Source organism: Panicum virgatum, chromosome 3K (assembly GCF_016808335.1).
Source record: "Panicum virgatum strain AP13 chromosome 3K, P.virgatum_v5, whole genome shotgun sequence".
Classification (NCBI taxonomy): domain Eukaryota; kingdom Viridiplantae; phylum Streptophyta; class Magnoliopsida; order Poales; family Poaceae; genus Panicum; species Panicum virgatum.
Window position 1 is genome coordinate 44,046,890 of NC_053138.1, and position 20,954 is coordinate 44,067,843.

Genomic DNA, 20,954 nt, shown 5'->3' on the forward strand with positions numbered 1-20,954 from the left:
AAGATGACCTGCAGATATGAGTTAGGGAGTTTTCGGTTGAAAATCTCATCATTCCTACTTAGCCATGTGGCCCAGCACAATGCTGCCGCTCCTACCAAGAATTGTTTTCTGAGTTTCTGAGGAAAACCTCTCAACCAAGAGCCAAAACAAGTCAGCAATACTGGTAGGTGGTTTGACTCCAAAGGCCAAGAAAACTGCATTACACAAACTGTGCCACGTGACAATCGAAAAAAAGATGTTGTATTGTTTCATCTTCAGAGCAAAAGCAACACTTACTTCCCCCTTTCCATCTTCTTTTTAACAGATTGTCCTTTGTTAGAATAACACCTCTCTGAATATACCATAGAAAAACCTTTATTTTCAGTGACACTTTTAACTTCCACACAATGTTTTTATAGGGTGAAGTAACCATCTGCATTAGGTCCTTGTACATTGATTTTATAGTGAAATCAGAGTTTTTTGTTAGGGTCCATTTGAAAGAATCATTGGCATCTGATAGAGTTACACTCGGTACTTTTGAGACTAGCTCATGCCATAATCTCAGTTTGTCCCCTACCAGAGCTCTTCTGAATGAAATATTTAGGGGCATCGTGCTAAGGGAGTTGGCTACTGTTTGATTTTTCTTCTTACAATATTGTAAAGAGAGGGATACTGTTGTTTTAAAGGCTTCTGACCCAACCACAGTCTTCCAAGAACCTTGTTTGTTTACCACTGTTAACTTGAAATTTTCCTCTTTGAAAGAAAAGCTCTTTTATCTCCATTAAACCAGACCAAAACTGGAAATCTCCTAACTGTTTTAGTGACTTGTGCTAGAGTTTTATTACTTAGATACTTCCTCTTAAGAAGCAATTGTCAAGTGCCTTCCTCTGTTAACAGTTTAAACAACCACTTGCCTAATAAGCAAGAGCTTTGGGTATCAAGATTTGTCATCCCAAGCCCTCCTACACTCTTAGGTGTACTCAGGACACTCCATTTGGCAAGTGTATATTTCTTCTTATGCTCATCACACTGCCAGAAGAATCTGGATCTATAATAATCCAGTTTCTTGAGAACTCTTTTAGGAATTCTAAAGAAAGACAGCATAAACAAGGGTAAGCCGGTCAAAACTGAACTTATCAACACCAACCAACCCCCTACTGTCAGCAACTTTCCTTTCCAACTACTCATCTTTTTTTTGAAATCTTTCTTCTATTTGGCCCCAATCTTTATTGGTCAATTTATGATGATGCATTGGGATTCCTAGGTACTTAAAGGGAAGAGAGCCTTCTCAAAATCAAGTTTTCAGAGGACACCACTTTATTTTCTTTCTTTTAAGTTCATGAATAGTCTCATGTAGTATCACTACCCCTTCCAAAATGTATCTTCCAGGTAAGAAGGCACTCTGAGATGGTTCAACTATTCTATTTGCCACTGATGTTAGCCTGTTAGCTAAAACCTTGGTAAAGATTTTAAAACTAATATTCAACATGCAGATTGATCTGTATTGCTGGATCATTTTAACTTCTTGCATTTTTGGAATTAAGATTATTACTCTAAAATTCAGAGTATACAAGTCAAGATTTCCATTGTGGAAGTCCCTAAACATGGCCATTAGGTCATCTTTTATATGACTCCAAAATACCGGATAAAATTCCATAGGAAATCCATCTGGTCCTGGGGCTTTGTTGTGTTTCATTTGGAAAACTGCTTCTCTGACCTCTTTCTATTCTCTTCCTCAAGGACCAGACAAGTATTTCTTTCAGCTTTCCCAAACAATTTTTTTATAATATGTTGTAACGTATTGTTTCGGTTTCTCCTCTGCTTCTATTATCCCTTCCTCTTGTTCGAATCTATAGATCCTAGTCTTCCTTCTTTTGCCATTTGCCACCATTTGAAATTATTTAGTATTATTGTCACCTTGAAGTAGTTTCTTGGTTTTGGCTCTTCAGAAGCTGAGCCAGCCTTTCTTTTAAGCATTGTTTGAGGTCCAACTCCTGCTGGTTCAGGATACACTCTTCTGCCTTTTTTATCAAGTTCCTCAGTTCTTCTCAAAAGTTCCTGCTTTTCCTTCCTATAAGCTCCGTTCAGATTCACTACCCAACCCCTAAGGAATTGCCTTAACCTTCTAATCTTATTCTGCCATCTCTGTAATGCATTGTTTCCCCTTTTTTTCCTTTTTCCAAACATCTGAAACCAGCTCAAAGAAGTCTTCTTTTAACAGCCATCCTAGTTTGACTTTGAACATGTGCTGCTTGTTTCATCTCTCTACCTCTCCTGTATTCAACAAAAGGGGTGTGTGATCTGATATATCCCTACTTAAAGCCACCACAGTAGCTAGTGGACAATGTTGTTCCCACTCAGTACTCGTAAGCACTCTGTCCAATTTCTCAAAAGTTGGGTTCTTTAGTGAATTTGCCCAAGTATACTTCCTTCCTGACATCTCCAATTCTCTGAGATCCAGACCATCAATTACTGCATTAAAAAGGAAAGGCCACCTTGCACTGAATCTGCTGTAATTTTTTTTCACAAGGGTTCCTGATGATGTTGAAATCACCTCCCACTAGAAGTGGTAACTTTTCTTTGTTACAAGCTTGGACCACTTCAGTCAAGAACCTTTCCTTGAATTCAGGTTGTGCTGCACCATACACAGGCACAAGCACCCACTTGAAGCCATCCAACTTATTTCTTAGTCTGAATTTCACAAAGAAGTCCCCATCCTCTATGCTACCAACATCTATCTCATCAGCATTCACTCCAAATAAAATGCCTCCCGACCTCCCATGAGGTTCAGTCCAGTGCCCCACAAAATTCACTGTGGAGTGTCGTAGTCTGTCGGTCCACCTGTTCTCCTCTATGAGTGCGGTGCTCCATGGTCGGTGTACTGAGTAGCATGTGTGAACTGAGTCTCCCCTGCAATCAATCATATATCATAATTAGTAGTCAATACTCATAGTCAGAAATATGTGTGTATTTGTATGTGCAATATATACCTATGAAACGGACACCACGAGCACCACCACTACCACCAGCAGCACCACCACCACTACCACCAGCACCACCACCAGCATCAGCATCAGCACCATCACTATCATCACTATCATCGGCTGAGGTGCTATCCTTGGACTCCTGATACGGAGGACTACACTCACCTTCGCCATCATCAGTCTCGGTGTCGCTGCTTACTGGTTTTGCTGTTCCTTTGCCTTTTCGACACTTTGTGTCACCCTTCGTAGGCCCCTTCTGCAACTTCCTCTTCCCTAGGTGAGTGTCACCCACATTTTTACGTGCCCAATCGCTGATGGAATCAACCCCCGTAGCCTCACGTAGATCTGACACGTTTATTTGATCTCTGACAAGATGGGACGGGAGAGGGATGTCGCCGTCATCATCATCCTTGTCCAGAACTGGAGCCCGGTTAGATCTACCATATTCCATCCATTCCCGCACCGGATTATTCTCATCATAGAAAAAAAGATTGGCCAGCTGGTCAATAAAATCACCTTCTTCACTCATCGGTGGGCCGGAGACCTCCTCAAGTCGGAGACGAAGGTTGTAGTTGACATAGACAAGCTTGTTAAGTTTCTTGTACGACAACCGATTGCAAACCTTTGTATGCAGCAAGGCAAAAGTACTCCAGTTCCGCTCGCATCCACTGAACGAACAACATTGTGAAACAAGCCTCATGGCAAGGTACTGCAGCTTTGGAGTGCTTGATCCGAACATCATCCACCAGGACGCTGCATGTGCAACCGAATATGTAAGCAATATATTCGAATAGAGAAAACAACAATGTCGTACGGAGTAACTCTTACATGGGGATATCTTTGGGTCCATCGCCATCCGCATTGCCATTTCACTTGACCAACTCACCACCGATAGATGCTCTCTAGGAACATGTAGTTGGTTCCAAATAGATGCATTCCACTTGACCAACTCACCACCGATTGCGTCCCTCATCATTGTATTCAACTGACCATGATTGTGTAACCAATTTGAAATTTGCTTGCACTGCTTGATCATAACACCATGTTCAAGCCTTCAAATTATATCCTTCAACATCAAATTGACGGTGTGTGCTAGACAAGGTGTCCAAGCTATGTGTTCATACACCTCACTTAGTAGTTCCTTGCATGCTTTCTTGTAGTTCGAGCCGTTGTCGGTGACTACGTGCACGACATTCACCTGTCCAATCTCTTCCACCTCCTTTCGAATCTCCTGCAAACAAAGACAAATTGTTTAGTAACATGTCAAAACATACTCAATGTGAATGCAACACGTCAAAAGAAAATTAAATGAAGTCTATTTAAAATTTTTTTTACATGGCTGGGCTGTAAATCGCGAGACGAATCTAATGAGCCTACTTAATCCATGATTTGCAATAGTAATGCTACAGTATCCATCTGCTAATTATGAATTAATTAGCATCATTAGATTCGTCTCGCGATTTACAATCCATCTGTGTAAAAAGTTTTGTAAATAGACTTCATTTAGTACTTTAAATTAATAAAATTCCATCACAAAATTTTTACATGTAAACAACTAAACACGGCCTGAACGCACAAGAGTGTGGGAACAAGTGAATCCGAGCCTGCATAGGGCCACAGTACTACCGTACTGGTCACTGTGGCGTCATGCAGGATGGGTGAACTTTGCTGTTGATGACGTCAGCCACCAACTTTTGTACTGCCTCCGTTGGTCACACATCCCGATAGGACGTGGCCTCTCCGGTCTGATTAACTCGAAATCAGTTGACCAGGAGTCGGGCGAGGCAGACTGGCCTGATGCCTGCGCAGGGGTCGGGCGAGACGGAGGGACTGTGCGGGGCCGGGCGAACCGAAGCTGCTCCCACGGACGCGTCCCAAGGGGCTGGGCTGTTAGGGGTTTCGCACTCTTAATTAACACTATCGGGTATCCCTAATATTGATACCTGACAGTCAGTAACCGTCAACAATCATCATAAATCTTTTCTAAGAATTCCCCACATAGCTTCTTAATTGCTAAACTTTCAATTTCCTCTATACTCTCCTCATCCTCTTCACTATCAGCACAAGCACCTTCTGAATACTCTAGTATTTCTGGGTTGGCTGAACTAAAAGCATTTTTACACAAATCATTTATAGCAGCAGGAACTAGACTGACTCCTAAATGAGCTAAACTAGAGACCACAGAATCATGATTTAGTAAAAACAAGGAGGGATTGTCAGTATTACCTTTCATATCTTCCAGGTTGTTTTCTGCAGTTCTCGTAGTAGCCTTCTGTAGTACATTCTCATCAGCACTCTTAGCCAATCTGGGGCTAGCCCTTACAGGGGAGATTACCACTTCAGGAATTGCTGCAGTTGCTTTCAGGTCAATTGGCTTCTGAGGTGATTGCACAACAATAATTTCCTGCTGGTTTGGATCAACAATTTCATTCCTGCAATCAGCTACCTCAGTCTGCACTTCAGGATTATGAACACATTCATCATTCTCAGCAGCAATCTGGCTATCCTCATTCTGCTCAAAATCTTCAGTACGCACCCTATCAGCCTCTGCCACTATTACATTGGCCATCTCCTACAGGATTCTGTCAATGGCTACGTCAATTTCATCAGCCTTTTCCCTCTGGAAAGCTGTGAATTCTTGTTCAGACAAATTCATCACCTTCTCCCTGAAACTTACTACATTCAGGTTTAGCCTTGCTCCCTGAACTTCATCCTTGGAGTGTTGTCCTTCCACATCTTTCTGGTTGGATTCACTATCATTGCCTTTTTGTCTTTTTGGGTCTCTTTTATCTGAAGAGTTTTGCTCAGGGCTCTCTTCCGCCTCTCCCTTGTCATCTACTTCTCGATTCCAATTCACTTCCACTTCTTCCCCATTTTCATCAAAACCTTTACTCTCTACCTCGAACTCTAGTTCAAAGTAATGATCACCGATAACAACATCCATACGAGATGGAATTAACAGGGGATTCAGTACTGCCACCATGATTGTTCCAAAATCATTTTCCCTTGTTGTTTCCATATCCACAACCTGAGTTGATCCCAGTATAGAGCCTACTGCCCACAGGTTTTGATACTCTCTAAGTGATTTCCTTAACCCAACCACTCTTACACAAACTTATGGGAGTAAAAAGCCTTCCTCCCTCTCTTGCCATTCTTCAAAGTGCAATCTTAGTCCTGGATTATTACCCCTTATGTCTCTGACATCTGCTCCACCAAAGGCTATCGCCCTCTGCAGCTCAATCCTTGACCAGAATCTAGTGACAAACTTGTTACTATCTTGTTCTAACAGCTCCCAAGTCCATTTACTAGGAAAGATCCTCTCGAGCTGCAAAACGACCAGTGCCTTTTTGTCTTTTTGGATCTCTTTTATTTGAAGAGTTTTGCTCAGGGCTCTCTTCCTCCTCTCCATTGTCATCTACTTCTCGATTCCAATTCACTTCCACTTCTTCCCTATTTTCAGCAAAACCTTTACTCTCTACCTCGAACTCTAGTTCAAAGTAATGATCCTCGATAACAACATCCATACGAGCTGGAATTAACAGGGGATTCAGGACTGCCACCATGATTGTTCCAAAGTCATTTTTCCTTGTTGTTTCCATATCCACAACCTGAGTTGATCCCAGTATAGAGCCTACTGCCCACAGGTTTTGATACTCTCTAAGTGATTTCCTTAACCCCACCACTCTTACCCAAACTTATGGGAGTAAAAAGCCTTCCTCCCACTCTTGCCATTCTTCAAACTGCAATCTTAGTCCTGCATTATTACCTCTTATGTCTCTGACATCTGCTCCACCAAAGGCTATTGCCCTCTGCAGCTCAATCCTCAAGCGGAATCTAGTGACTGTTGGGTATTTTAGCGTCACGAATAAATCCACAAGCACACGGATACAATTGTAGCTTTCACCTCAGAGTATTCCAAGGATTATCGAATCCACAGGGAACGTGTGTGCACTATTTTCTATTCTAATCGGTCCAAGGACACACCAAGATAGGTAGAAGGATAGAGAGGATTCCTGAGATAGCACTATAAGTGAGTTAAAGGTCAATCTCTCAGGCACAATACTCGCTTCGGGCATCGGCTTACAACTAGTCCGCCAGTCGACTCTAGCCAACAACTCTACACTATATCCGAACGTGGAGGATTACAAAGGACCAATAGGGCTGTCACCACCTACGGCCTACCTCCAACAAACCGTGGGATATAAGCCAAACGAAGGATAACTTCTAGCCTAGACACCACGTCTACACTATAGATTACTACTGCAGTCTAACTACGTTTGGTACCCCGTAGCAAACTACAGCACTCTATACGAATATAGAGCGACGAACCCGCGAGTAAGAGAACTGATCTCACTCAACTACAAGCACTACTAGCATCTACTATACCAAGTAAAATACTAGAGATAGGAACCACGAGTACTTACTAAATACCAAAGAATGTAGCAGCATCCGTAGAGGTACAAGCTGGGAGCAGAGTGCTGACACCCCGGCACTTCTCTCGAACCACTATCTCACTCTCGTAGAGGAACAAAATGGAGAAGAGCGCCAAAGACCGACGGCCCTCCTGAGTACCTCTACTCTCTCCCTACTCTAAGACAACTCTAAACCAAGAGAAGGCTTGAGAGAGCACTTGATGGATGTCTTCATTTGGAGCCCCACCTCTACTATTTATATAGGGGTGCCGTGGCCTCTTCTGCCGTGAATTCATCCCTGAGCCTCCTGGAACCGACCTTGGCATCAAATGGGGAGCCAACACATGGAAGATGGGCCCGAGACGAACCGACCTATGGTTGGCCGACCTTGTTGGTCGGCCGACTAGTAAATGTGGCCGTTCGGCCCCAAACTTGACCGGGACACTACTAGGTGGGCCCCCATTTCATATATGTGGGGCATGGCTTGTCTTAAGGCGGTTTGGAAGCTTTGGTGGGCTCGTGGATCCTTGTGAATACGTCTGATTCGTCGAGAGGATGTTGCCACGGATTGATGATGTGTCACCTTTCTTGTGGGCTGCATTCCTTCCCATGTGAGGCTATCTAGTGGTCCATTTGATCCTTGTATGTAGTTGCACATTTTGCCTTGATCTGTGGAGTGTGTTTACCTGCTCTTGAAGTGTGTTTTCTCTATTAATTCACCTGCATACAAATAATTACCAACACTCGTAGAAATGGTCAGTAGTAAACCCCTACCACTATGTTGATGCTCACATTTTATGTATTTATGCAGGAATTGATGGCCTAAATTTGGTACTTAGTAGCCGTCAATAACACCACCACACTTAGCCTTTGCTCGTCCTCGAGTAAAGGAGAAAGGACTAAGGTGGAACATGACTTCCAAAGATATGAAGCGAGCATAAGAGATATTCCAACTCATACCTTGTACTTGTGAACTTTGAAGTGTCTATCATGCCATCTTGGGTAGTTGAGGCATGGAGCGATATTGAATCAAGTCACTTCAGCTCCTCATGTCAAGTAGCTTGGGATTTTTCAATAAAGTTTCAAAACAAACATTGCTTAGCTCCTCATTTGATTCTCTCGGATTACTCAATGTGCATGTGTCCTTACCAAGGCATTTTACTTGCCTTCTCTTCATCCTACTTCTAGTTATGGCTATATGTGGAGCTCAAGGTAGAGTATGAAGGATAACGCATACTTGTATCACATGTATTGCAAAGTCAAAAACCGGATCGAAAGAGAAAACCAAGTCATACAATCAGATCAAGATGTGCATGTGCATGGTGTGACAACCCAAGTAATTAAAAATGCTAAACAGAAGAATTTAAACAAAGCATCATGCATCGGTAACCAAGAAAAACCAAATTAAATACATTTATGGTTGCAATGCATGTGTGTGTGTATGTGCTTGTACTTGGGTGGGATACATCGGGTATAGGGTAGTAGTGTAATTTTTTCCTACTCACCATGAAATGCAAAATAAAATGCATCAATATCCTTGATAGGTGATGTTAGAATTTTGGCATGAAGAATTAAATTCCAATTGAATAAGGTCACATGAAATGTTGAATAAATTCAAATTTTACCAAACGTGATCTGAAAATAATTTTTGAACCATAGCTCAAACGAAATTTTGCCCAAAACCAAAGTTGTAGCATTTTCAATGTGAAACACCTTTTATGTTCAAATATTTTCGAGTTTCCATACAAAAGTTGAAGAAAGTTTGAATTCAAACTCGAATCGACTAATAACGTACTTTCGTCGGGATTTCAAATTAACTATTGATTTGAGTCTCAAACGAACTGGTGCCTGAAACAAAAAGAGTAGAATTCGAAATTCTCTACAACTTTCATTTTCAAAGTTTTCCATGTTTCAAAAGAAAATTTTTGAGAAAAATTCGAATTTGAATCAAACCTCTATTTTTTTTTCTCTCTCTCTCTCTCTCTATTCTCTCTCCCTCCCCTGTTCAGCGCCGGCCGAGCGCGAGGCCACCGGCCACGCGCCACACCCTTGCCGCTTTCCCCGTCTCTGGTTCTCCCGAAGCCTCTCGGCCTCTCCACGCGGCGCCATCTCCCTTCACGCACCGCGAGGATGGCCGTCGACGTGCCACGGCGACGAACGCGCCGAGCCGTGCCATGTGCCACTTCGCCGCTCGCTTGCGCCCTCTGCCCTGCTCTCCTCCCTTCCTTTTGCTTTGCAAACAAGCCCTCTACCTCTCCCTCTACTCTCCTCCCTACTCCAAGTGCCGAGCCGAGCTCCCTGCGGCGTCCAGAGCCGCCCGCTGCCGCTCGCCGGTCTCCCGCGGAACCCCCTCCTCCGCCCTTCCTCGCGCCCAACCGACCCCACAGCTAGCTCCCTCACCCTCCGCTGGTGCTCCCCGACACACTCGCCGCCGCCCAGGCCCGACGGACCGCTGTTGCCGCCGCTCACCGCCACCGCCGGCCGCTGCTCTCCGCGGCGCCGCCCACTCCAGCCACCCCAGCCCCAACCGAGCCCACCCCTAGGTTCCTCTCGCCGCTCTCTTGCTCCTCCCCCTATTCCCCCTCACCGCCGGCCGCCGCAGGCGCTGGAATCAGGCCGCCCGCCGCCTCCCCTGTCTCCAAGTCCGGCCAGGGGCTTATATGTGAGGAAAACTCTTCTTCCAGGGGCCTCTGCGCAAAAAGATCTTTTTTTCCTTTTTGTGTTTCCAAAGCAGTGAACTTGTAAATTCGATATAAATTCATCAAAAAATAGGAAAAATGCAAACTCAATTGATCTGAGTTCCTTGTTACTAGATCTAGAACTTTCATTACATGAACATGTTTATTTTCTGTATATATTTTAATCTAGGAAAAAGATTAGATTATATAGACTATAATTATTCTGGGAGTTCTATGTATGATTTTTGGCTGGTAGGTAATAAATGGCATGTTTAGTTTTGTGTAAACATTTGAGCTCCAGTTAACACTTTTAACTAGATGAAACCCTAGTCTTAGTTAAATCTAGTAGAATAAATTATCTTTTTATTTCTGGATGTTCTGTTATAGATATGTGTATGAAACTTTTTTTATGTACTTAAAATACTAGATGAACACCACTTTCCAAGTTTCGTTATTTTTAGATTTGTGTAGCTAGCTCTGTGAATTGATCCATAAAAATAGTGCTATTTTGTTATAAATAGTTGTTGCATCTAGAAAAATCTGAAAATTTTAATGTGGCTTAGTCTTCAGAAGTTAAGCTAGCCTACAAATTTTGAGTCCCAAAAACACCTTGTAACTCTCTATACTAATTAGTCTTGTTTTATGTGAACTAAATTTGTCAATTTGTTTACTCCTGTTTTATGTCTAGAAAAATTCCGATAAATTTAAAGTGTGTTTAGATTTGTGTGTAGGCTTCTCTGTAAAATTTTGAGACTCAGAAAACTAAGTATAACCAGTTTTGGACAAAGCATGTTATCGTTAGTGTTGTTAAAAGGAAACAACTTTTGGGTGTTTTGGTCTATGATGAAAACCCCACCTTGACTATATGAACTAACTAATATTGTTTTCCTACTCTATAAACGATTGCCCAATGAAAGGAAAATGATAGTGTTTTATTTTCTAATTTGAGTCTTGTTGTATTACACTTTTATTGTGAACTAACTCATAAATTATTACCATCACAATGACTCACCCATGTGCATTGCATCTCATATAGATACTACTACTCTCGCTGACGGAACATATGAGCTGGTGCCCGAGTCCGAGAGTGAGCAGCGTGAAGCTCAAGTGAATCTAACTGAAGCTACTGAAGACCCGAACCCGATTTCGGAAGAGCCCAGAACTAGTTACGCCCAGGAAGGCAAGCCCCGGAGCATGTCCTACTATTTTAAATTTATGCAACTTATTATTGTTACTATCTACTTGTGCACTTAAGTTACAGGAGTTGATTGGAACCTTAGATGCATGATCCTAGGTACCTATGCTTGAACACTAGTATGTGTAGGTCGCTAGTTGGCTATGCTAATATTTCGGTAGAAGTCGAGTGATTTCCTGTCACTCGCGAGAATTATAGGAGTTAGATGTTTACTACCTGCTACAACTATAAGGCCTACGGGCGGGACTGTGGTACTTGTGATGCCCCATCTGTTTAGTGGAATCTGATAAGGCCGCAGTGTGTGGTAGTGGTGGTTAAGTGTTTGAACGTACTAACCACATGCCGAGAAATATGATAACCGGTAAGCATAAGTACCTGATTGGCCCAGCAAGTGGACTTTACTTTCACCTTCTTTGAACGTCGTTTCTCATGCGCGCACATGCGGGTGCAGAGTCATCGTACTCTGTAGTCGAGGACGGTGACCCTGATCCACAACCCGGAAAGAAAGGGGAAATGTTGCACGTGTGACTCTGGGAGTAACCACGTGACGTGTGTTTAGGTCTGCCTTGCAAGGTTAACAAATTCGATTCGAATCATCCACCTCACACGGATAATGGGACTGCTTAACTCTTCTGCCACATAGAATAAGAAGTGGAAGATGATGATGATGAATTTGGTTGGTTGGATGGTAAAAGATAATTGTTTTCACCATGTATGCTTTTGGATAGATGCTCACTTAGAATAGTTAATTGAACTAGAACCTGAAAACTATAACCTGCAATTAAGGATCTACTCTTTACTGCTTTTCGGCAAAACAAACCCCTCAGACTAAAAACCTTGCATGTCTAGATAAAGGGCTAAGTATACCCTCAGTCGGGTAAGCCTTGCTGAGTATTAGTGTACTCAGCCTTGCTTGTGGCTATAATTTGTTTCAGGTGAAACCTTTGAGGATATGATTGCCAGTCTGACCTGGCCTTGCACTCTCCCACCTGGTTGGTCCGTGGAATGGGAAACGTCCCCGGCCAACAATGACAAGAGCGAGTGATGTCATGAAGCGGGCTTCATCATGACACCCTTATCGTCGTTAGTTCTCGTGTTTACTTTCTGCTAAATAAAGGACTTTGGTGAACTTCTTTTATGTTGGCTTCATAAAGTACTTTGTTAAGTATGGAACTTGGTTTGTAATCCTTCAGTTATGTTAAACTCTCTGTGTTGTAATGTATGGTGTAGTGTTGTTTTCTCTGGACTCGCCTTCGCGTGAGTTATGCTGCTTTGTTCGATCCAGGTTTGAGTGGTTTTATCGGGAATTTACCCGACGGACCTCCAATGTGCTCCGTCTGCTGTGCGAGTTAAACCTAATTGCCTTTGCAACGATGGTTAGCGCACTTAAGCCAGTTTATGTCGGGCGGTTCTGCCACACATGGATTGTGATGGATGGAATGGAAACTCCTTTTGTATGATCTCTCTCCCTATATAAATTCTTTTGAGAGCATGACTATCTTTTTTTTCTTCTTTTTTTCATGGACCTTCTTGTGCCCACATTTTTTCTTTCTTTTTTTCAATACTTGGACCTTCATGTGTCCATATTTTTTTTCTCGATAGCCCATGCCTCTCTTCTTTTTTTCCTAACAAAAACGGAAGAGAGAGTGAGAGACCAACACATATAGTGGAGCATTTATTTTGTGGAATGAGTGGATGGTACAATGCTAACTTCTCAAAGAAGCATAGCAAGGGGGGTATATGGTGTGCACATGAATCTTGATCATGAAAGCATGAAAAGAGTTCTGTCAAGGGTCACCACAATTTGACAAAGCTCAATGCAAAAACAAGCAGCATATGTGTATATGGTTTTCAAGAGGTATCATCATATGGCTTTGGTTGGACTTTGGCATATCAAAGAGGAGCTTCGCAAAGGGTTTTCCAAATTTTCAAATAAAGTTCCCAAGCACTTAAACAAAAAGGAGCGAAGATCATATCATCCAAACCATATCTCAAACATCAACTACTTAGATAAGCATGGTTTCCTAAGGATTTTTGTTCAGAAGCATCAAGGTGATAAGCATGGAATAAATCATATGCAAGCCAACCATAGGAAACATGTAGAGCAGGCGGATACACTGATTCATTTTGAGTTTGATTTTAGCGAGTAAGATTTAAAAATAATTCAAACTCATGAATCAAAGAGAGTTGAGAGGTAGAGAGGATGCACATACTATCGCTCTTTAAGAGGGTGGGGATCAAGGCAATGGTGATTCAGCCAAACCACTAGGCGGCTGGCTGAATTTGGTGTCCTTGCCTTGTCTCTTATCATGTTGGTGCAGACGATGTTGTGCGATGCATCTATGGGAGATCTCGAATGTGTATGACAATGATGATCTTGAGAGATCTCCCCCACACTTGTACTTGTACCTGGTGCTGTATGCAACGAGATAGTGGAAAAAAAATAATGGCTCTGCCGGTTTTAAGAACCAGGGAGCCCTACAATTTATTGAAACTAGACTTTACTCTCACCATGAAACTTACTCTGGTGATCCTCGGGCGACCTCCCGGCAGGGCTTTGTTTAATGTCAAAAGCAGGACATTGAGAGCACTTACCATGGTGTCTTGTTGATGAAGACTCAATGTTGTTACCACGGCAACTCCTCTCATATTTTTTTTGAATTATATATATATATTTTAAGGAGCAAGATGCGAGGACTAGCACCAATTTAAAGACAAGATATGGATTGAGAAAGAACTTACTTTGAGGCACTCACATACCTCCCCCACACTTGGAGTTCGCAAAACATCAAGTGTATGGAGTTCAAGTTTCCTTCTGTAGTTGTTCCTTCATCGAGGCATATCGAGGGGTTGTAGTTGGTGTAGCACTCATGTTCATAGGTGTTACTTGTCTGTCATTCTTCTTGATCTTCACCTGGAAAGGTGAAAGGCCCTTGTTTGGTTTTGGTAATTGAGTGACAACTTAGGTGGACTAATAAGTGTTTATGCCGAGATACATAGGAGATTAGTCCATACAAAGACACTAGTATGAGCGACATGTACCATGGAGGAGAAATGGCTAAGGGTTGATGCTATGCTCATATAGTGTGATGGAGGAACTCATTGCATATGAGACATGACATGGAGTTATGTGACCAAAGTGGAGAAGATCAAGACAAGGCTTGGCTTGATGGACCGGTTGCAATGGAGAAGGACAAGTCAAGGCTTTGAAGCGAGGGACCGCGAGGCGGTGAAGCTTGGGCAAGATTTGGCGCCGATGGACCGAGGCAACGGTGAAGAGCGAGCAAGGTCAAGATCGATGGACCAAAGAGGTCATGTGATGATATGGAATGGATCATATCATTCAAGGAAGATCAAGCCAAGTGTTGACTCATGATGATGATCAAAAGGCTTGATGGAGTTTGGTGCTTGTGTGGCATCAACATTTGGGAAGATGAAATGGAATGCATAAGGCAAAGGTATGACTTGTAGGGCATTTCATTTCACTGGTCAAAGGTTGTGTAGAGAAGTGCATTACCGGATTTAGGATAGATAGCCATACTATCAAGAGGGGCAAACTTGTTTGCATATCGGTCATCTAGTGCCACTTGAGCGATCTAACATTGCAATGTTGCTAGGATCGAGTGGCGTGGTGAGATCAAGTGAAAGTTCTTTGAAAATGATTGTGAAATGCTAACACACATGCACATGGTGTTGTTCATGTGGTGGTGTTGGCACATTTGCAAAGGAGAAAGAGTTGGAGTTGATGTTTATCAACTTGAGGAAGCAAGAAAGGCTTTTCGGTGTTCTTCGGAGATTAGGTTGGCTCTTGGAGTAAAATACTACTTTGATCCATTGTGTTTTGGATCAAATATTCAGTTGAGTTGTGTAGCCCTCTGAATAAGCTTTCCATATAGTCCAAGATCACCATATTTGGACATTGGAGCTAAGAGTTATGGCCGTTTTACCGAGGTACATTTCTGCTGGAAATAGACCTGCGGACGGTCCGCTCCTTGGGGGCGGACAGTCCGCCATTATCTCGGATGAGCTCGAACAGAATCGTTTTTGGCTCTGTTGGTGGTCCAAAATGAACTACGAAACGTCCGGTCCATGGGGGCGGACGGTCCGCCTTTAAAAGCTAAAACGGGCGCAGAAACTTGGTAGTTCTGTCTTGGGTGTCCAAATTGTACTGCGGACGGTCCGGCCCTTGGGGGCGGACGGTCCGCCTCCTACTGAAAATTCTGGGACAGAAACACTGCGGTTTCTGTGTGTGCTCACTTTTTGAACGGCGGACGGTCCGCCCCTGGGGTGCGGACAGTCCGCCGGTCACTTCCAGATTTAGTCAAAGACGTTTGCAAATCCTGGGGCGGACTGTCCGCTCGGGGCTCTAACGGTCGACTCTGACACATATTCATTGCAGTTCTAGCCGTTGGTTTTGAATGGCGGACAGTTCGGTCTCTGTGAGGCGGACAGTCCACGAAAACTCTGTTTCACGGGATTTAAATGTAACGGCTAGTTTGGGGCCTCCCTCTATAAATAGAGGGTATGGCCGGCCATTTGAGGTGGCTGAGCACCTTGGGGACTTGGTGTCCATGTGTGAGAGTGCTTGAGAGCCCTCTACTCACTCTAACTTTATAGTAATCATCTGATCGAGTGAGAGAGCAATTCTAGTGCGATTGCTTTGAGAGATTGCATCGAGTGGCACTAGGTGATCGTGTTGCAAGCCGGTGTGCTTGTTACTCTTGGAGGTTGCCACCTCCTAGACGGCTTGGTGGCAAGAGGCTCCGTTGAAGCCTGCAAGAAGATTGTGCGGTGCTCCGGAGAAGAGATTGTGAGGGGTATTGTGCTCACCCCACGGGAGCCGCGAAGAGCAACTCTAGTTGAGCGAGACGTGAAGAGTAACAAGTGGTTCGGCCAGATCATGTGCTAAAGCTCGGTGTGAGCACTCCACCTGGGAGGGTGTGACTTGAGAGTCACCACTAGCAAGAGGATCGGCGGCAACCTTGGAGCTTGTCTCAACGGGGATTAGCTTGGTGGCAACCAAGTGAACCTCGGGATAAAAATCACCGTGTCAATTTTGTCTACTCTTCTCAGTGGTTTGCATTCTCCAAATCACAAGTCTTGTATTTATATTTATATATATCTTGTGCTTGTGTAGTTGCTCTCTAGTGATTAGTTAGCTTGTGTAGCTACTAATCATCTTCTTGCTTGTGTAGCTAGAAGTAGAGATCCTAGTGTAACTAGTTAGCTTATGTAGTTTAATTAGTTACTCTTGCTTAAATTGTGTAGCTAAGCAAGTTGAGCTCTTGGGTTTGGATTGTGTATCCTTGTCCTTGAGCATCTAGTGAGCTTAGGTTTGGCTTTGTGCTTTTGCTCATTAGAATTGTGTAGGAGCTCCCCTTGTTTGTGAAGTACTAGTGCTTAGGCTTGTGTGGCTTGGCATTAGAATTGTTAGGAGAGCTCTTGCTAGCTTGGCACTCTATTTATTTTGTGTAGGATCTTTTTGGAGGTTCCTTAGAGTCATAGTTAGAGGGGTGAAGTCTTGGCTAAGCGAATAGTTTCAATTCCGCATAAGTTTCGGTTAGCCGGTGCAATTAGTTTTAGAAAGGACTATTCACCCCCCTCTAGTCCGCCATCTCGACCCTACAAAAGGTTAGCGACCAAAAATACCCGAAGGAAAAATACATCCTAGAACATGCTCTTGCTTTTATTGAAGGGAAATAAATAAATGATAATCCGGGCTATCTCCTAGTTGTGCTTTGTTTTTGTGGTCATAAGCTCGACCATGAGAACTCTTGTAGCCATCATTGGTGGTGGGTCATTGTTTCACCACCAATTGTTGCAGCTAGCTACAAGATTAGTGCCACGGTGCACTTCACGAAATCTGCAATGTTTACGATAAATATATACATCTACAACCAACCTCCTGAAAGTTTTACAGAAGAGGACCATAAGGTGGTTGTAGTCCTCGTGTGTGCACGGGGCACTAACCATGCCAGACTTTGGAGTTGCATTGAATGAGCATGGTATTTCAAAGATGATGGTCCCATGCTCATCTGTGGAATCCTTTTCATCGGACTCCAGAGTTGGCGCCTCACAAAATTCCATGGCCCATCGATTCTCCATCTCAAGAGATTCATCGTGAGAAATCATAGTTGAATCTCGATCGAAGTCGAGAACAACTTTCTCGGGAACAGAGGGATGAGGCTCAAACTCGCTCAAGAGGGATAGTAATCGTTCATCTTCACAAAAGTGAAGGGTAACTTCCAAGTCGTGCTCTTCGGAAGCAGCAGATTTTGCAACCTTAGAGAGAATGGACTCGGATGGTATGAACGGAGATTCATGCATCATTTCCTTGAGCGGGTTTGACACGGGAAAATGCTTCGCCATAGAATTTTCACTACTACAAAAAATGATTTTGCGAGGCACTTTGAAAATAGCTCGGAGGCGGGCACGTTAAAAAACCGCCTCGGTTAATGGTTGCGATTAACCAAGGCGGTCATTATTTATTAACCGAGGCGGTTACGAAGAACTGCCTCTCAAAATCCATTAATCGAGGTGGACGCCTTAAAGGGTCCGCCTCGGTTAATACCAGGCCCAAGCATGGCCCAATGAGCCCAGTTATTCAGAAGGAGTATACAATGAAATAAACCCAAAGTCTCCCTCCTCACTTCCTCTTCCACCCCTGTCGCCGCACCCCTTTCTCTCTCCACCCCTGCCCCTGACCTGCCCCAACGCCGGCCCTAACCCTCCTCTCCCGAGAGGGCCCGCCGCCGCCGCCCCTCTCTCCCTTCTCCCTCTCCCTCTTCTGCGAGATGGCATCCCCATCCATCTCCCTCTCCCAGGGCGACGCGGGCAGGGTAGCCCTCTCCTCCAGCGGGTGCGGCCGCGGCGGGCGGCGCGGGTGTAGGCGCGGCGGCAGCGCTCCACTCACCCGAGCTCTTCCACCAGCACGAGGCGCTCCCCTCCCTGCAGCGTGCTGTGGTGGATCCGGTCTCCCCGCGGCGGATCCGGCCAGATCGGGTGGTGGGGCGGAGGTGCCCAGGCGGCGATGCGCCGGCGGTAAGGGCGGGACGTGGTACCAGCGGCCAACTCCGGGGGCGGCGCGGCCGGATCCGGGCTGCCCGAGGCCGGATCCGCACGGCCGGGGAGGCCAAGTCCGGCGACAGCGCAGCTTGAGGCCGGATCCGGCTGCCTGGGACCGGATCCGCGCGGCCTGGCGCATGGGAGGCATGGTCCCTCCTGGCGCGGCGCGGCCTCTTCGACGGCAGCTCGTCGGGGGCGCGGCCCCTCCGGCGGTGACCCGGGACGGCCCACGGCGCGGCCCCTCCAGCGACCAGGGGCCAGATCCGGGGGGGCAGGGGCCGGCCTTGACCCGGAGCAGCGGCGGCGGGGCGAAGGAGGGCGGCCAAGCGGCGACAACAGGCGGAGGATGCCTGGTGGCGTCGGGGTGGCGCCAAGCATGATGATGGGCCTGTGATGGGCTCGGCGGGCTTGTGATGGGCTCAGCGTGCCTGTCACGGGCCTGTCGGGCTTTTTTTTATTTTTTAATTCGATTTATCGAGGCGGCTGAAAACCACATCTGTTATTCACTGATTAACCGAGACGTTAGCTCTTGCTCGCCTCGAAAAATGAAAAACGTCCGCCTCAGAAAATGTTTTTTGTAGTAGTGTTTCTAAGCAAGAGATAGTGCCAGAAGCAGTTTTCTTAAGCTTTTTATCTAGACTCCCTTGAGATTTGAGAAGTTTTTCGAGCGGGAAGCCTAGGAGAAGATCAAAATCGAGGATATCGAAGATATGGAAATCATAGTTGACCTCGATTTTGTCTATCTTCAGCGGCATGGCCCTTGCAACCCCCCCGACATTTAAGGATGTATCCCGTGGGACAAGTCTTTAAGAGCGTGTCGGATGGTATTAGCGTAACATTGCCTAGAAGTGTGTATGCTAAGTGCCATGGCAAAACATTAACCTCCACGATGGGGTTAATGTGGGCCTCTACGGTCGTTCCCTTTATTGATCAAGGAGTGATCGTGGAGGGTGAGCTAATCCTAATTGCTTCCGAAAAGTGTTTCTCTCCATCTGACCATTCATCCTCGGCTTCCTCGAGAATTGCTTCGTTAAGGATGCCGGGAGGAGAAAGAGGTACCGTAGGCCTAAGAGAAGGTTCTGTCAAGAGATCTCTATATTGATCGGTGTGGACAGAGGAAGGTTCCTTCCCTGAATGGGCATCTACGAGATTCGAGGTGTTTCTATGGTTTCCCGTTGATTCATCCTCTAATCTAGAAGAGAACTTCGGGGGGGGGGGGTGAATCTCTTCTCCCTCCGATGTTCCTGGTTTGGGCAAGGTTTCTAGAGCTGAATCTAAGGATGTGGAAGATGAAATATTGGATTTAACTACTAGAAGATCCTCTAGGTTCGACTTGCATATTTTCCGGAGGACTTCGGGCATGATCGTGAAGGCAATAGAATCTATGATATCATACAAGAATTTCCTACCTTCAGCTTGAGTCATACGGGAAAATGATCCTCCAGAGATAACGTCGAGATGAAAGGCAGAGTACTTGTCGAGGCCCTCATAAAAGTTGCGAAGCAACAAAGATTCGGGTATCGATAGTACAGGTTTTGATTCTATCAAACTCAAGAATCTTTACCAGTCCGCTCTAATGCATTCCCTCTCATTTTGTTGGAAAGAGCGGATACCCCTATGTAGAGCAATGATACGGGACATCGGGAAGAACTCAAGACAGAACTTGTCTCTAAGCTCATCCCAATTGTCGTGTACACTGCCTACGGTATATGTGTACCATTGTTCGGCCTTCCCTATAAGAGAGAAAGGGAACAATTTCCACTTAAGGGTATCTTGTGTCATGCCTGCAATGGCAAACAATGAACACACATGCTCGAAATCCGACAAATGGTGGTATGGGTTTTTCACTTTCTAACCAAGAGAAGGAAGGCTTCCGAACTAGAGTGATAAGATCAGGAAAGTGTTCATAGCCGGATGTGAGAATTATTCGTGTAGATGATGGTGGCTCTTGGAACTCCTTCCTAGGGGCAGAGAGGCTGTGAAAGAATGGCTTCTCCATGGGTAGTGGGAGTAAAGATAACAGACAGAAAAGTAAAAATGATATGGGATAAATCCCATAGGGTAGAGAAGCTGTTAAAGGATAGCTCCTCTATGGGTAGCGGGGGTCAAGGTAGAAGAAAAGAAAAGCAAAGGATACGAGGACGACTAGGTTCGAAGAAAGATACAGCAACCGTTCCCTGACAACGGCGCCAGAAAGCTTGTTGGGTATTTTAGCATCACGAATAAATCCGCAAGCGCACGGATACCGTTGTAGCTTTCACCTCAGAGTATTCCAAGGATAATGGAATCCACAGGGAACGTGTGTGCACTCTCTTCTATTCTAATCAGTCCAAGAACACACCAAGATAGGTAGAAGGATAGAGAGGATTCCTGAGATAGCACTATAGGTGAGTTAAAGATCGATCTCTCGGGCACAATACTCGCTTCGGGCACCGGCTTACAACTGGTCTGCCAGTCGACTCCGGCCAACAGCTCTATGCTATATCCGAACATGGAGGATTATGAATGACCAATAGGGCTGTCACCACCTACGGCCTACCTCTAACAAACCGTGGGATATAAGGCAAACGAAGGATAACCTCTAGCCTAGACACCACGTCTACACTATAGATTACTACTGCAGTCTAACTACGTTTGGTAC

The 20,954-nt window shown here is 44.8% G+C and overlaps 1 protein-coding gene across 1 annotated transcript; it reads right to left on the reverse strand.

Annotated features, from left to right (window-relative positions):
- Positions 1-17,894: 17,894 nt before the first annotated feature.
- LOC120700940 (translation initiation factor IF-2-like) lies at positions 17,895-18,461 on the reverse strand. The gene has a single exon (XM_039985134.1). It carries the CDS (start codon positions 18,459-18,461, stop codon positions 17,895-17,897), a length of 567 nt encoding a protein of 188 aa, XP_039841068.1.
- Between the last annotated feature and the right edge of the window lie 2,493 nt (positions 18,462-20,954).

Excerpts from the sequence above, each read along its gene's own strand:
- LOC120700940 (XM_039985134.1), bottom strand. The coding sequence starts at position 18,461 with ATGCCTCCCATGCGCCAGGCCGCGCGGATCCGGTCCCAGGCAGCCGGA.